Source organism: Cyrtonyx montezumae, unplaced genomic scaffold (genome assembly GCF_038088225.1).
Source record: "Cyrtonyx montezumae isolate F1298 unplaced genomic scaffold, pur_monq_1.0 scaffold_13, whole genome shotgun sequence".
NCBI classification, from domain to species: Eukaryota; Metazoa; Chordata; class Aves; order Galliformes; family Odontophoridae; genus Cyrtonyx; species Cyrtonyx montezumae.
The window spans coordinates 14,398,349-14,415,895 of NW_027071859.1; the positions used below are offsets into that span (position 1 = coordinate 14,398,349).

Consider the following 17,547-nt stretch of genomic DNA (forward strand, 5'->3'; position numbering starts at 1 on the left):
AAATGCAAAGCTTATCCCTTACAAGGCTCTTCCACACATCATATTTCTGTGCCATTATACCTTACAATCTAGAATGACTACATGGTGAAAAAGAAAACAAAACACGTGCATTTATTTCAGATTAAATACCTGTGCTTTCCCTTCTTTTTTCCTCACTATCTTCAACTCATTTTACCCCCCTGTGCACATGATCACACAACACATGCACACACACACATTCCCTGCAACAAAAGACTTTCCTTTTAAATTGCAGGTTTTTTTCCTAACCAGATGTGGTTAACATCTTGACGCCCATCACAAATACACTTGAGAAAACACATCAGTAATGTGTCCAAAGGAATTCAGTAACATCAGCTTTAGGTACTTGGAATGCCACAGATTGAAAATGTCAAAATGGTAACATTAAAGTGAATGAACTTGTGAGGCCCGTGCATACAGACTATAGAAGAACCAATTCAAATCACTTTGTTTTTTTGGCTTTTTTCCCAAGTTCAACATGTCTGATGAGAATTTAGCAATGTGTATGCCTTTAATTATTAGAGGCAAGAGGCCAACATACCAAAATAAAGAGAAGAAAACACAGCTCTCAAAATGAGCGCTGGAGAGAGACGGATTGGGCTACTACTGCTCAGTGATCAGTAGCACAGCTTTTTTCCTCCCATAAGAACAAAGTCCAGTTTCACTTGCCAAAGGCCGATTTCCATTTTAACTGCTTCAAAGGTTTCCACTCTGAACAAAGAAACGTGCCAGCTAATTAGAACCAAACCCACCTTACTAGGAAGAAATCAGCACTAGGCTAATGAAACTTCCTGAAATGCTATTCTACAACCTTGTCATGAACCACGATCTGTCCTGCGACTTTAAAATAAGAACAATAATAAATCCGTTCAAATGCATTTCACATCATCTAGGAAGATTTCATCCCCCTGGGAAATACAACATTCAAACACTTACTGTTGCTTCCCAAAGACTAGCCTCACATTTTCAAAAGTAGCTTTAATCTAAAAAATCTGCATTCTTTCAGTAAGACTGTACAACACTAAGCGTTCTTTCTTCTGGAAGGGAGGGTGGTTCAAATTAATATATTCAGTAAATTTCAGGCTGACAACAGAGAAACGAATGTGTTACTTGCTCTTTTCAGTGGAGCAGGGTGAAAACAAACTGTTCTATTTTTATTATATTTATTTGGAGGAGGAAAATAAGTAACAAACTGAGTAAACATCCTCAAGATTTTGGCACCTTTTACAGAATGGAAGGATACAGAAACAACGGGGCAGTAGTGGGACGAGCGGCCAGCCCATGGGCTCTACAGGTTAGATGGTCACTTGGAAGCCAGAAGCGTGCAAACACCTGTGCCAAATTTACAGAAGTCTGAATCTCTTTCTTAGGAAAGTCCACTTGCACCAGTGCCTTATATCTCTATGGCTCAGAGAATATATGTAGAAGAACAGAAAAATAGCCACACTGGATCAAATCAACAGCCTGTTTAACCTAGTACCCTCTCTCTGGGGCAGTGATGGAAGAAAAGCCCACATACATCCTTCCCCAGGATAATCTGCTAGATTCCAGCAATGACTTTAAGAAAAGACTGAGACAAACAACCAAAAAACACTACGTGGCCCAACAGGCTATACTCTCCAGAGAAACAGGAAACCAAGTTTTCTAACTCCACATAAGAGCAAGAGCAAAGTCAAGCTGCCTTTCCGCAGCCCAGCCTGAGCGCTTTGATGACTGCACCGCAGCAAGCTGAGGGAAGCTGCGAGGGAGGAAGAAGGAGGAGGCCTTCATCTTTGCTCCCTTTCTTACTTAAAACATTTGAAAGTCTCTAATACATTCCATTCTTCTTACCCACAGAAGTTTCAGTTTAGAAAGGCTAAAATTAACTATTTGTGATTTCTGGTCATCTGGATCCAAATTTTAAAGAAGTCTCAACCAATGTTTCTTTCTTTCTCTCTTTTTTTTTTTAAAAAAAAGAGGCGGGGGGGAGGTTCAATTGGAACAATAACAAAAAGATCACATAAGTCCTACCGAAGCAATCACAACATTTTGGCAAACAAATCCCTAAATCATATGAAAAATAATCCTGGAGAAAGATCCTATGTGCTTTTCCCCATACTGCACATTTAACTAACAGAGATACAAATAAAATATTTCTTTTAAATCCAGTATAAACACCAGTTCTAACCACTCTATCTTTAAAGCAAAATCTAACCTCATCTTCAATTTCAGTAATTTGTATTAAAGTACTGTGCTACAAAACAGTCATAAATCACTCTGTACTTCACACCTTCTAGCATTTCAGGATAAATAACAGTGCCAGAGGCTGCTGCAAATGCTGAACACAAATAGGAACAGCCTTCCCAGAGACAAAAGGATGCAGAAACACAGGCAGCTAGTACAGAAGGGAGAAGTGAGCAAACAATTACAGCAGAGGCAGAGCAAAATTCAGCTCCTGTGCTTAGCCAGACCACTTATTTATACAGCAACAACAGCAAGTTGTGAACACTCAGACTGTACCAGTAAGAACCATCTTTGACGTTTCTGGTGCACCTTTAAAGGCAATACATACCTTGCTGTAATTATATCTCTCTGTCAGAAGATCAGAGATGCTCAAAGGCATTCTCAGTTTGTTATTTTTCTATCAAAAACTCTCTGCACTGCTACCCTCAATCTATCTTTCTGTTACAGGAGGTGGTAAAAAGCTTCCTAAGTTCTGTCATCCCACTCCAAAATCCTCTTTCCATTCTCTGTATGTCATTTCCTTCCTTCGTGTATTAGTTGCCTTTTCAGCTCCTCTCCAGCTTCTGCCCACCTGACACATTCCAAGAGGGCTGACACAAGGGTGGGAAAAGAGCCTCACACGCACTCTCTGGGACACAAGTCCCACATACTCAACTCAGTTTTGTTTTGAGTGACTTCTTTATTTGGAAAGTACATGTGAAGGAGTGTTCCAGAATATTCTATTATAGCCATGGCAGTTGATTCATAAATCATACATGAAGTCTTAGGCCTGAGACATGTATACTTACTTATGAAAGCAGAGACAGACATGCCAGAGACAGACATGCAATAAAAAGCATGGAGGTTTAATGCAGAATTGTCACTCAAAGCCCCTTTCCACAAAAGCAATACTTCTCCAGCATCTGGGTTTGTGGTTCTTGTGGGCCCAGCAGAAGGCAATCTGTTTGAACAAGCACTGATCTATCTGGCAGAAAAAAGTAGTAAGCATTTAAGCTCTAAACAACTGTACATATAGCTAAGGGTATGTATAATGAAAAGAGGTAACACTATTGCTCTGGGAAATTTACACTTGTAAGTAGAAGGTAATTCTACTGTGAGGTAAAAGATGGGAAAATTTGACACTGCTGTATCACAGAACCTCAAGGGTTGGAAGGGACCTCAAGAGATGGAGTCCAACCCCCCTGCTAACACAGGCTCCTTACAATAGGTCGCTCAGGTATGCGTCCAGCCAGGTCTCAAATATCTCCACAGAAGGAGAGTCCACACAAACACACTTGAACACAGCATTTTATTTAAATCATTGTACGAAGTCAAACAGGTGATCTCAGAAATCTCTCCATCAATAAAGAGAAATCGTGAACAAGACCTTAAGAACCTACAAAGCCCTTGTCCCGACAAGTCTCTACATGATACTGTTACACACTAAGCAAAAAAAGTGCCTACTAATTCAGTTTCCAGGTGTTCTCCCATTGTATCAAGTTGGACAGACACTTAAGCAAGGGGGGGCAGATACCAAGCATTTTTGTTTAATGACACCCGTTGCTTAAGAGAAAAGAATGGAGACCTCTGACGCCAACTAGTTCTCAAGAACACATCCACCTCTTTATTTTACAGTCAGTAATACAGTCTCAGTTTCTCTTTTTACAATTTTACCACCATAATTGCAGCTATTGGCTTCCAAATCTGAGGCGAGTGAGTTTTAAAGAGATCTCATAAGCAAAGTAACACACTCGACGTATTTACTTCTTTACAATGGAGCATTTTTAAAACAAAAGGTGTGTACATACAACTCCCTGACTTAATTAGCGTTTAATTTTCCAGTTGCACTAACTGCTGATACTCAAATCCACTTATTAAATAGTACAGGCTCCAACAATCTATGATACATCATTATGTAAAATAAAATCACACACTTTCAAAAACACTTCTGAAGATGAAGCTCAGCTGACTGCTGTCTTGAACAGCCATGTTAACTTCTCTGACTCTTCATCCACAGTGAAAAGCTCTGGTTCTCACCCTGCAGGAATGTTTCTCCAGCCTCACATCTGCATCTCTATCTGCTGTCAGCATCCACTGAAGCCCTTCATGATTCGAAGTCCAACTGTTGGGAGACCCAGGAACTACTGACCTGTCAAGTCTCATCTCTGTGCCAGGGAAGGCCATGGAACAGATCCTCTTGGAAGCTATATGCAGGGAGGTGATACGGGAGAACCAGCATGGCTTCACCAAGGGCAAATCCTGCTCAACCAACCTGGTGACCTTTTTTGATGGTGTCACTGCATCAACGGACAAGGGAAGTGCCACTGATGTCATCTATCTGGACTTCGGTAAGGCCTTTGACATGGCACCCCACAACATCCTTCTCTCCAAATGGGAAAGATATGGATTTGTTGGGTGGATGAGTGAACTGTTCGCTGGATGAAGAAGTGGCTGCAGGACTGAGTCCAGAGAGCAATGGTCAATGGCTCAATGCCTGGCTGGAGATCAGTGACGAGCAGCATCCCACAGGGGTTAGTGCTAGGACAGATACTCTTTAATATCTTCATTAGTCATGAAGTGAGGTTGAATGTACCTTCCTCATCCAGATCTTCTTTGAATCTGATTTCTTAGTTTATCAAGTAATTCCAGGGACAATAAATTACCCAAGAATAGAACACAGCATACAGTAATACAGCACGCTCACCTTGACAAGCCTCTGAGAGCTTCTCAACAGAAATGAAGATCTGTATTACAAACAACTTTGGTGTAGATATATGTATGTATGTGTGTGTATATGTATAGATAGATGCACACATGTACATACAAGGTGGCCATTCTGAAAGTCAGTGTTAGGCAGACAAACTCCCTAGTTTATGGGAACTTCTTCACAGTGCAGTGACGGAGCACTGGCACAGGCTGCACAGAGAGGTGGTGGAGTCTTCTCCTCTGGAGACATTCAAGACCTGCCTGGACACCTACCTGTGCAACCTGGGCTAGGGAGCTGCTTTGGCAGGGGGATCAGGCTAGATGATCGCTACAGTGATCCCTTCCAGCCTCTACAATTCTGTGATTCTACGATATTAACAATTACAGCTTAGTTTTCTTTATTGATGAGTCACTTCCTTTTACAATGTAGTGCATTTTCTATAGTTAATCTTTCTGTTTAATTTGCCAGTTCTCATATTAAATACACTGCCCAACATACACTGCCCAATAATAAAACTCATTTTCTCTTGAAATACTATTGAATTATTTCTATAGCAGCTTCTGGACGTTAAGTGTAATTTTCACTCTAAACTCTGTAGCGCAGTGCACTGTCTTTGAAAACCTCTGCATGGTCTCTCAAGATTAATACAATTCTTCCAATGAAAAAATAACTGCATGATGGCACAATTAACAGCAGCTAATGCAAATAACAGTTTGGCCCAGTTATGCCAATCAAACATTAGATAACATCAATATCTTCTTATATGGGTTAACTAGAAAAAAAAAAACTGCTCTCATTTCATTTTGTTGATGCTTTGTCATGCTGTAACCATCTGTGAAGAGCCTGAGTTTCTGTTGTATAAATCCATAAAAATAATAGTCTCTTAATTTCCTTTTGGGAATGTGTTTTTAAATGGAAGAATCAATCCAAACCATCATTAATTTCAGGTGCTCAATGAGAGAGATCTCAGGACATTACTGCACTCTTGAAAACAATCATTTGAATTGGAGTCCCAATAGCTTTAAGTGCAGCTAAAATTAACGGTTCAGGCATTCCTGCCACTGAGGACAGCTTCCCAGAAGCGTACACGATGCTTAATTCACAGAGTTGCTGCTGCATCCAATAGTAGATAAAGAAAACCTATTCATTTACATCATATTTGATGTAAAAATAAAAGCCTTTCCAACAGTGTGACCTTTGCAGAATTTCTTAGGGAGTTCAAATACACAGAAGATATCTACAAGATGGATTAATCACGACTTTCTTCCACCGCTGACCACCAGGAAGATAAATTCATACATAGCCAGCTACCTAGCATTGAACAACTTCTGCCTTCCCAGCTGCAGCAACAGAGGCAGGTGCAGGCCTATCAGCACTTTAGGCCTGCATTTTAGTAGCTAGCACTTTAACATCCAGAGGAACAGGAACCAGCTACCCATTCCGTGTCTGAAACTCATGAGATAAAAGCCTGAACCTGTATGTCTCAGCACCTATAACATTACACCATCACCAAATCCATGCACAACTGGTAAAAACTACTGATACGAAAAGCATGTCAGCCACCAACAGCCACCAGGAGAGCAGCAAAGCAACAGAAAAGAACGAACTAAGCAGAAGAATGAATGAAACCAAACAAAAAGCAGCTTACAGAAGATTTACTACTTCACTGCCTCTGTAATGCTACTCTTTTCAGCACAACTAATGTCTACCCTACAAGAAACTCCTCATGTAGGAGGACTCCGCCGTTATTTTTCTTGTTGGGTAACACACCTACAGCACTGTAAAACAAACAAATGATTAAAAACATGTGCTTTGCATGAATCTGTACTGCGTGTGATAACAGAGAAGGGGCTCTGTGCTTGCATGTGCTAAGGAAATTTCCACTCCAATTGCTATAGCCAAACAGTAATCCCGTTTGATTGAAGGGGCTTAAAATGATTAGGAAATGCATTTGTTTCTAACTCGCCTTCCCTAAATTACGGTCTAAATTTCCTTAAAATTGCATATCCAGGAAAGAAATCTTGTACAAAGAACATAAACCATAAAACACGAGAAAATAATCTGCACAAACGTTCCCATCTCTTCAGTATTTTGCCTTCATATCCAAATGTAGAACAAAGCTTTCAGAAATGTAATTTGCCCAGTTCTGATCACTTTGCTGCTCTGATGTATCTACATGCATACTTAGCATAATGCCCAGACAGAATGATACATTTCAGACGAGAACTACATTGATAATCTGATCTTTAATCAGGGATAGCAGAGGGGTCTGCAGTCTGCAGGTACCTGCCAACACCACACTGCTCTGAAACAACAGGGAGCACGGGTTCAGCTCTCACTCTCAATTCTTCGTTTTTCTTGGTTTAAAAGCTCAGGTGGTAGAATTTATACTGTATGTTCCATCATGTTAACTTTTATGGCCAACTATTAAAGAAATACATTTCACTGCACAACGTCACTTACATAGTACAGTGAGCAGAACCCACCTATACAAAGAAGCTAATTTTTCAAACTTCCCCCAACACCTACTCACTTGAAAACAAAGCCTACTTCAGACAGAAAAGTACATCACACTACCCAAGCTTATTTCCTGCAAAGCAGCACTGCTCCTAAGAACAAAGCCATTCACTTACAGCACTGTATCTCAGTTCCTTCATCAATAAACTCTCCCCCATAAGGAAAATTATTTTCTGTATCCAAACACAATTAACTCTAAGATGCACACAACTAAGAGCCTGTGCAATACTTAGTTTTATGTCCCACATTCTGGACGTAGCACACAACTCTTCCTCCACGCTCCCAAACCGCAGGTGGGCTGCATCACAGCTATCACTCTCCATCACTATTCCTTTCCTACTCTCCCTGCCCACCTCCTCACTCCTCCTCACATTAACCCTCTCCCCATGCTTGCTGTTTGCCACCTTCACCCCACTTTCTGCAGAAACACTGACGCATTCTCCCTTCCTCTGCAGTTCCTGTCAATTCTTATTTCTCTGAACTTCCTTAGACTTCTGATACATTTCCTTCTCCCCTTCTTAATGCTTCTGCCTATGTCAGTTCCTGACCCTCCTCCACAACACACACACCATCACAGTGCTTCTGCTGCTAGAGATGATCCCCTCTGCTCCCCATCTCTCCCAATCAAGACTTCATCTTCTTGCTCTTCACTCCTCTTCTACTCATCCTCATATTTCTTCTTACATGTTTCATCTGTAGTCTCACTTTTTCTTGCATTCCCATTTTGTCATTTGCTAGCCACATTTTTCTCCTCCCCTTAATTCCAATACTGACGTAATTTAGTGAAAGAAGTCTGGATTTAGTCCAAATGAAAGAAGCTGACTGTCATCTTAATCACAGGCAAATCTGGTATCTAACAGCAAAATCTCCTCCAGCTTACGTCTCTGTCCCACCAAGAACAACTGCATACAGTGAACCTTTTGAATACAGAAGAGCTTGAGCTTGCTGCTAACAATTGTGAGACAATGGCAGAAAGACTGGAGGAAAAAAGAGAAATCACTCTACCATCAGCTTGCAGTAAACTCAATGGTTATGGACACAGAACTTGTGTTATTCCCTATCTTCATCTACATTTTTCAGGCGGGTTTAAGAAGTCTCAGATGAAGCACAGTAAAGCAGGGATTTTAACCTTACACAAAAAAAATCCTACAAGCTTTAAAATTATGGCTTTCAGTAGTTCTGTTTTTCCTAAGAAACGGTAAGCACCAGGGAAAGAGTAAAGAAGGAGCCACTATATTGTACCTGGAGGCCACAACACACTGTTTAAATGAGTCTCAATAATCAAAGCATTAAAGAAAATAAAATGAGTTTAAGATCAGGCACTACTTCAAAATAGTTGTTAAATCTTCTTTAAAAACAATTTATAACAACTACATTAATTTTCTGATCGTCTGTGAATTCAAACATTGTTAATCTCTTTGGTGTATTCTTCTCAGCATACTGAAAAACTCCCAGAACCCTTCATTCACAACTTCTCCCAATGTGAAGTTTGCACACAACTCATTACAACTTCAAAACCCAAAGCAAACGTTAAAGTACAGTCCTCTTGCAGTGGCAGTTTCTGCTGATAGTTGCTTGCATTATTTTTCAGGTATTTCTGGAAGCTTGAAGAAGATCTGGTTATTTTACCAGCCTGCTGCTCAGCCAGGGATACTTTGAGTATCTGAATAAAAATCTCTCTCCTCAATTTAACAGCCATAGTCTGCATTTCTGCATCTATTGCAATAATTTTTATTAGCAGAAATTATTTATTCTTCTATTTCCATTCCCACTTTTTTTTTTTTTGCCCCTATGTGCTTAAATCAAGTATCATCTCAGTCTTCAGAGGATTTATCAGGATTGCAAGTAAATATCCTAGTTCTTTCAGAATCCTGGGAAATAAGTTAACCAGCCCCAACGAATTAAGTGCTTTAAGATCAAAGTCTTGTTTATTGCTGTTTGCATTTCCATCTCTTCTCTCCATTCTCCCTACTTTCCCACTTTGAGTTTGAAAGCTGCAGCAAAGCACTCGGTCAGATTTGGTAACATTTGCATTACCTTTATCACAGCATTCCTTTGTCTCCTCACAACCCTGTGTGCCTAAAGAATGCTTTTGTTTCCTGTGCTGCCTGCTGCTACAGCTAGAAACTTGACTTTTACAAGTTTGCCCTTTTCCTTTACACGCTCTCTTCAAACACACAACTTTCCTCTACTGATCAATCTTTTTCTCCCCACTCTGGATAGTGTTCATTTGTGACATTCTTCTCCATGTTTTCCAAGACCATAGTTTTTCCCATAATTTTGCCTTGTCTTGTGATATGTTTTTCATTCTTTAGTAAATTAACTCTCCAGTTCTGATTTCACCAGCTCTCTGTTTAGAGACTTTTTTTTCTGAATACAACTTTTTGGATTGTTTTGTTTTTAATATACAATGATACAACCTTTAATGATTTAACAAACACTTCACTTGCTTCCTGTCTCATCCACATTTGACTGCTGCTTCACAACAGTATAATCTCCTGCTCCTACACATTTCCCTGTGTGAAAACGAACATCCTGGCTGTAACCACAGATGCCCAACCATAATGTGGCTGAAACGTAGCTCTTTATTTTTTCCCCCTGCCCTCTTCCATGATGCCTGTGACGTTAGCAAACAGCCCAACCATATAAGCAACAGGTTGTCTTAAACCACCAACCACGCTGACCCCTCCCACACAGTACTTCTACTACACATGCACATAGCCTCTTGCTTTACAATACTTCATTATCTCATCATTTAATTTTTATTATTAAAAGAATCTGTCTTGACAAATTAAGTCTTCCTCAATCACATCCATTCCTCATACTACTGAAAAACCTTTCAGTTCACCTCCGTTGCAACGCATACCTCTCCCCAGTTGTTGTAATAACATTTCTGCATCAAATGTAAGACAATGGTCTTCGATTCTAACACTCACAAGCAGGGAACACCAGTCACCTCTTCCTCACTTTCGACTCTGCCTCCTCCAATCACTTACCCCAGCCACCAGCACACACTTCCTTCGCAGAATCACACATTCATGCTTTTCTATCAATACATGCTTGGTAATTTTCTTATCATGCTTATTTTTACAGCATCTACAAATACTATTGAGCTATGCACATCGATTTACATACAATGGGAAGGAAAGTAGAGATGGAAGACACTCCTACAGCAGAAAAATCCGCAGAAAGTTTTTACCCAGTCAGTGTCCCTGTCTTCCCATTTTCTTTTATTTTTTCCCTCCAACCTCTTATCAACAGGAGAAGGTTCTTCCCTCTCTTTCACCTTCATTTAATATAACATTTACTTGGAGCCAGCGAGGACTGAAGGTAAAAGAGGCCTCTTGCCATTACCCCATCCATTGGAGAGAGCCCAGCTGGCTGCAGCCCCAGAGATGGTCTGTGTCTGTAGGACCATGGACAGGGCTACCTCACCCCTTCTAAAGCCTGGCTCCACGGCTGGGCCACAGGGCAAGTCCATGAAGCTCCTGGAGATAGGACAAAGCAATGGTAATCTCTGTACCAAGGCAATTTTAAGAAAGTAAGAGAGATAAGCAGACTGTTAAATTCCAATGAAGTATGGGGAATCTCTAATGATTACCAAGATAACAGAAAGAACAGCTAACTGAAAAGGGGCTAGGGCCAACTTTTCTAAAGCTACAGGTGTAAACATTACTTACTTTTGGGGCACAGGGTTTGACAGCATGATTTCTCAGCAGTAAGGCTGAGACTGGGGTGTATGAGTTCTAAAATGACTTGTAACTTTATGTGTATATGTACACACACGCACACAGCAGAAAACATGGAAGGTTAAAACCATTAAAAAAATAGGGTAAGAGTTGATCTGAAACATTCATGAAGAACTACTCTAATGCATATGAATAAAAACAAACCACTTCACAGTGGTTTTCCTGTATTCTGCTATCTATTCATCAGCCATGTCCTGTTCTACATGTGGACCATTAAGTGCTTTGGGACAGGGATTAGGCTTTTGATCTGTGACTGTTTAACGCCTTATAAAATGAAGGCCTCGCCTTCACCGAGCACTGCTGTAGTTACAGTACACAGAACAACAGGAAGATAAGAAGAAGCAAAGGTGGATTAAATCTAGCAGAAAGAATCTAAGCCTCTTTCCATGTCTACTCTCCTTTATCACCAAAAGGAAGAAAATGCAGTGAAGCTGGTTCTGAGGAATGCAACAGCACTAGAGAAAATGTCCAAGGACAAAAGCCACAGTTAATAAAACACTTTGGAAACGTGTATATTTTCCACTGACATTCCCACTGGAAAAGGGGCATTTGGTATTAAGAAGCAGATGCCCCACTAGGTGCACCAAGGTAAGGTATGCAGCAATCTGTTTACGTAATTTGAAACGGTTTTAACTGACTGCACATTGTCTGCCATGTTCAGGGTTTAAGTTCTGTTAATAAGCACAGAGCTCCAGCTGAAAACCTGCAACCTGACTCCTGCGTTCCCATACTTCCATCCTCCCTTTCTTCTCAGAAAATAATAATAAAAAAACCAACAATCCTCCTTAAGTCATAACACCATTTGTGTCATAATTACTTTCCCAGAAACATCTTTTGATGCAGATGACAGAAAATTATGACTACAGAAAGGAAATAGAAGTTGAATACAAAAAAAAAGTTTTTAACACTGTGTTTATGGAGCTCTATTTGGCAGTGAGGTAAAAGGAAGTACACAATTATGTTCTAGAAGGAGCAACTCACAGTGAGCACAAAGATGGAGTTTACAGATAATAGTAGCAAATTATCCAAAATGCAATATAAGAAGTGCAATTCTCTACTACTTCTCAAAAATAGATGAAAATGTTTTCTTCACATAGATTTCAAAAGGAAGAGAATATCATGAAAGCAGTGTGAGAGAACTCCAGTCTCAAAGACCTAAGAAACCAAAAATACACCATATAGTTATACAAGTATAACTTTTCAGAACATGCATATGAATGCAGGTATCCAGTCTCTCACTCACGGATCCTACCAAGATGTTATTACCTCTTGCCCTCATTAGCTTTGCAGAAAGACAACAGAGCAGGGAGGATTAAAAATTCTAGCGTACAAGAGAGCATGGAGTTCAATGAGAACTGATCCCTAGTGCCTCTGAATTTCAGCTGAAAACTGTGGGACTATCTTAGATGGTATGTGGGTGTTCAGAGCTCTGATGGAAAAACTTGTGTTGTAAGTGACAGTGAGGAAGGAAAGGATTTGATACTGAAATGATACACAACATCTCAAAGACTGAAATTTATCAATATATAAATCATTTTAACTGTAAATTGATGAACGCACTAAGGTGGAATGATCTCATGGGAGAGGACCAACAGAACAGAGGCAAGTACAAACGCAAAACTACAGCTTTGGTTTTAACATTAGTTTCACTGACTATATAGAAATCACTGGAGAAGAGCTTTTAAATAGATCCGAAACAACTGAATTACTTGTATCCAAACAACTGAGACTACCTTTGCCTACCCCCACACTCCTTTGGCTTGCATCTCCTCCAACTTTCTACCACACATTTGTCCTTTCTACTAAAAACACACTCGTCACAGTAGCAAGTGCTACTATACTGAGACAAGGTGTTCCAGTAACCTATTAAACTTCTGTCAGGGTTTCCATTCTCCACTCTTTCTAGAGAAATCCCAGCTCTAGTGAAGTTTAAATAGGCAGGGTAAGCATTGTGCCTGAAATCCTGACTTGGATTGAAATATCCTCAGAACTCAATCCTCTGGTACTCTCTATTCATGTAGTAGCCTGAACAAGAGCTCCCCTGCCCCTTCTTTCTTGGTCCAGAAGCACTGTACCACAAGAAACAGAGTAGGAATAAATAATTCCAATTTTTATGGGCTTTAGTGCCAGTCTTTATTGTAAGACTTAACTCATGCCTCAAAATACAGTGGCATGCCTAGATACTATTAAGTGATTTAATGAACAAGGTAATCATTTCAAAAAATATTTAATGATCACAGCTCTTAGAATCGTTTGTCAGGCTTCATTACAGTTTAGGGACTATTTTGTTTAACTTACAGCACCTGAAAGAGAGAAGTGCACATTCCAAGTAATAGTACTAAAATCAGATTTTTAAGCACTCGTAGCTTAAGAACATTCACTATCCATTTTTGGATCCTGTGATAATGGGAGACCTTTAACAAAACCAGTAAGCTGAGAAGTTGGCATTTGTCAAACCAGATTACTGACCTCAAGCAGCCCCTCCCCCTGCCATGTGACCGGGCCCTGGACTGTATCAAAACTTGTTTAATTGTAGTCATTATCATACATGCAAAGATTAAACAGTAACCTGTAAGGGCCTGCTCACTTGAAACGCAGTTTTGCTAGTAGCTGAAGAGATTCCCATCATTCTGCTAAGCAACATCCTTGCTTGAGAACAATGCAGAAATTACACGATTCCTTTATTTTCAAAATCACGTCGTACTCCAAGAGCACACCTTTCCAAGTCTCTTTCCCACTACTGGCAGGGAATGATCAGCTTCTCTTTCTATGTGTTTCAATAGGCATGGCACTCCTGGTGATCTCAGGAGCTGTGATCAGACATCAGTCATTGGTCCACACAATCACACAGAACAGAAAAATCCAGGTATTCTCCAGTGGCACTAAAAATCAATCATACTCCACAACAAGGGGTCAGTTAATCCAAGTTCAGGAAACACTGATTTAAGGCAATACCATTGCCCACAGAGACATAACTGGTAAACGATACACGTAATTGTCCAACATCTTATTGATCCCCTATCTTAACAAGCCTCTTCCACCTCATTGCCAAAAGCAAGGCTTCATTAACTGAACCTTTAAGACACTATTATATACCTACTAATTAACTAAGACAGAATTACAAAACTGGTAGCCAGCAGCACTAATAAGTGCAGAAAGCTTCCCATCGGGATCTGGAAGCAGCTGTCTTTGTTTGCACTGAGGTGCACTCAGGCTGAGAAGTCCCACCATCTCACAGCTGCTGCACAACCGCCCCGCATCTCTGCTGCAAGGGAGTGCAAAGCAGCTCTGTGCAGCACAGAATAAACAGATCTATGAGGAAAAACAGCTAAGGGACATCCACAAAACACTACAACTTACCAGTATTGGGAATTTATTTTGGTTTTCACATGCACAGAGCTCCAGCTGAAAACGTGCATGCCAACCATGTATTCAATGCCCTGGGAGATGAAAACTTAATTACCTTCAGCCACTTGGTAAAATCAATCCACCCACAAAGCCAACAGCCAGTAACTTTTCAGCTCACCTATTAACTACAGAATCATGGAGAATCATACAATATCCTGAGTTTGAAAGGACCAACACAATCCCTGAATCAGGCAGAGCCAAACCTCCCAGCTTCCAGAGCTGTGCTGTACACTGCAGCAGAGCACACTGCAAAGTGATGCTTTACAGTACGTGACTCTGGAAATGCAGATGGGTTCCCTGTGTTACCTGCACAGTTTTAGATGCATTCCTTTCAAGTCCTTGTTCATAACAACCCCATGAGCTAATTCCTGCTTGGCCTTTTGGAAAAAACAAAAATAAAATGTGCTGAATGCTGACTTCTCTATTACACAATTTATAAGCAGATTTTTATCAACAGGTCGTATTTAACCTGAAAAACCTGGTGCTTTACTTTGAAAGACCTCAGTATTTCCAAACTTAAGTAGTACAAAAAGAGATTTCACAGTTCTGAAACCATGAAAATTTGTTTGTTGTTCTTGATAATGCATAAAGAAAATCAGCACACTTAAACACACGCTCTCAACAGCAGTAAGAATAGGCAACAACTGCTGATTTTTTTGCCAAAGCTGCTAGATAGATCGATAAGATTAAGAAAGCTATGGCTAACGCAATCTCTCCTCAGCCACTGTGCAAACTTCACTTAGGTCTGTAAGGCACATTTGTTATCATCTTTATCACAAAACGTAATTTTTGTATCTAAGCAAGCACTGTCTAATATCTGAAATATGCAGAGATACAAACTAAGTTTCGACATCCTGACTGAGCTCCTTTAAAAACCAAGCAGTGGCGTACCAGCACCTCATACACACACCAAAGCCAAGCAGGCAGATTAAGTAAGAAAGGAATCCCACTGATTCAAAGCTTCAAATGCACATCATTCTTCTGATGTTAAAGAAGTTTTCAAGATGCAGCTCCCTGAGTTGAATTTTTAAAAGACTGTAAGATACATATTATAAATTTCATGCCATTATGTAGAAACTTCTGTGCAAATGAAATGTGAAAATGCGCATGAAAGAAAACAGACATGAAAAGCAAAAACTTTCTTCCATGTTTTCCTCTTAGAAATGATGTGACATTCATGCAATTATTCAGCCTAAGAAACTGAGACTGCGAGACCAGAATTTGTGAAACCCACGATAAGAATCTCTAATTCTAGCAAAACTGCTTTTAGTCCAAGTGCTTACACTAAATCACATTTTGTGTCAATCAATTACTAGGCAGCTCCACCACGCAACTTTAATGACTCACTACTACAAATATTCTTTGAGAAAAAGTTACCTTTGATACAGAATTGTTGATCTTAGGACTATCAGGCTAACAACATGTAATTAAACGCAGGCACTTAAGTGCAAGCTTGCATGGAAGAAAATTACCTCGGGAACAAAACAGTAATTCCTTCTGCGCAGATTATTTTGAATTCAGCTCCTCGCATTAGTGGTTTTGGGAACTGGCAAAACAGGAAAAGCTTGAAAAGGGCGTTTAAACCCCTAACCTGGGTTTTGTTCTGGTAATAATCCATCGCTGGTGGCAGCTCTTTTGTAAGAAGGGACACTGACTACTGGCAAGATCCTTTTGCTGAAGAGGCTCTTTTCAGACTACGTGCTTACTGCAAAAGAAGCGTGCTGAACGCACTGCCAGAACTGATGTAACAGGTAGATGGGGAGATTAATCCGCACCACAAATACGATCCCCCTCCCACAAGTTACTTCAGGGAAGCCGCTGGGGGAATGGAGACACCGAGCCGCTCCGGCTCATTGTGTGCGTACGGCAGGGATGAGGAATGCACTGTGTTCAGACCTGTCCCACATTTCCGTCCGATTTGAAACGGGAGGGAAAGAACTCCGCGCCTCATGCGGCTGCTGGCAGCCGCCCTCCCAGGCACGGCTGGCCATAACCCGCTTCAACGACACATTTCAACCTCTTTCGGGAAAACAAACAGCCCTCTCCCCCACACAAAAGCAGCGGGGCCGAGCGCCTCAGGTGCACCGCCAAGGACGGCGCAGAGGCTGCCGAGCCCCCGGCCGCCCCCCAGCCAAGAGCAGGGCGGCACCGAGCGGTTCTCCAGGACGGAAGACGAAGGCTCTGCCTTCCCCCGTCCCCACGCTGCCCCTGCCCGGCCGAGGCGCGGCCTTTCTCCCTCCCTTTTTCTCCCCCCTCTCCCCATTTCCTCCCGCTCGGGGTCGGGCGGGGAGGGAGCGGCGGTGCCGGTAGCGCCTTGTTCTCCGCCGCCAGGCCGAGGGGCCGCGCTGCCCGCCTCACCTCCTCGATGGCCGCCACCGTGTTCCTACACTGGGCCATCCGGGTGGTGAAGTTGGAGGCGGTAGGTGACTTGTAATCCTCATTGGTCTCGGACACGAATTCCGACACGGAGATCTGGTCCGGCATGGCGGGGCGGGGATGAGCGGGGCGAGGGGAGGAGAGAGGAGACAGGGGAAGGAGGGGGGGGGGGGGGAGAGAGCGGGCGGCTCCGGGGGGGAGGGGAGGGCCAAGGGTGGGGGGGAGGAGGGGGGCTCCCCCCTCACATCGCCCGGCAGCGGCGGCAGCAGCTCCCGCCCCGCGGGCTGCAGCGCAGCGTTGTTCCTCCGCCGCCGCACAAGGAAATTCCCCGCACCCACACTCCGTCTCCTCCCCGCGTGGTCACGCAGCACCGGGCACACGCCCAGCGGCGGGAGCGGCCTCGCAGCCCGCCCTCCCGCACACACACACACACAGAGGGCGGAGGCGGGCTCCTGCCGCCCCCCGACTCCCGCCCTCAGAAGATGGCGGTCCCCTCTCGATCCCCCCCCCCCCCCCCCCCCCAGGGCAGTGTGAGGGGAGGGGCGGGCGCTCCCAGGGCCGCGTCCCGCC

At 42.2% G+C, this 17,547-nt stretch overlaps 1 protein-coding gene across 2 annotated transcripts in view; it reads right to left on the minus strand.

Annotated features, from left to right (window-relative positions):
- ASAP2 (ArfGAP with SH3 domain, ankyrin repeat and PH domain 2) overlaps window positions 1-17,299 on the minus strand; it is an 89,589-nt gene extending 72,290 nt beyond the window's left edge. For both annotated transcript variants that reach the window (XM_065730718.1, XM_065730717.1), the window contains exon 1: window positions 16,960-17,299. In XM_065730718.1, the coding sequence (XP_065586790.1) occupies window positions 16,960-17,085 (126 nt within the window). In that variant the 5' untranslated portion in view covers window positions 17,086-17,299. The remainder of the gene's footprint in view (window positions 1-16,959) is intronic.
- Between the last annotated feature and the right edge of the window lie 248 nt (window positions 17,300-17,547).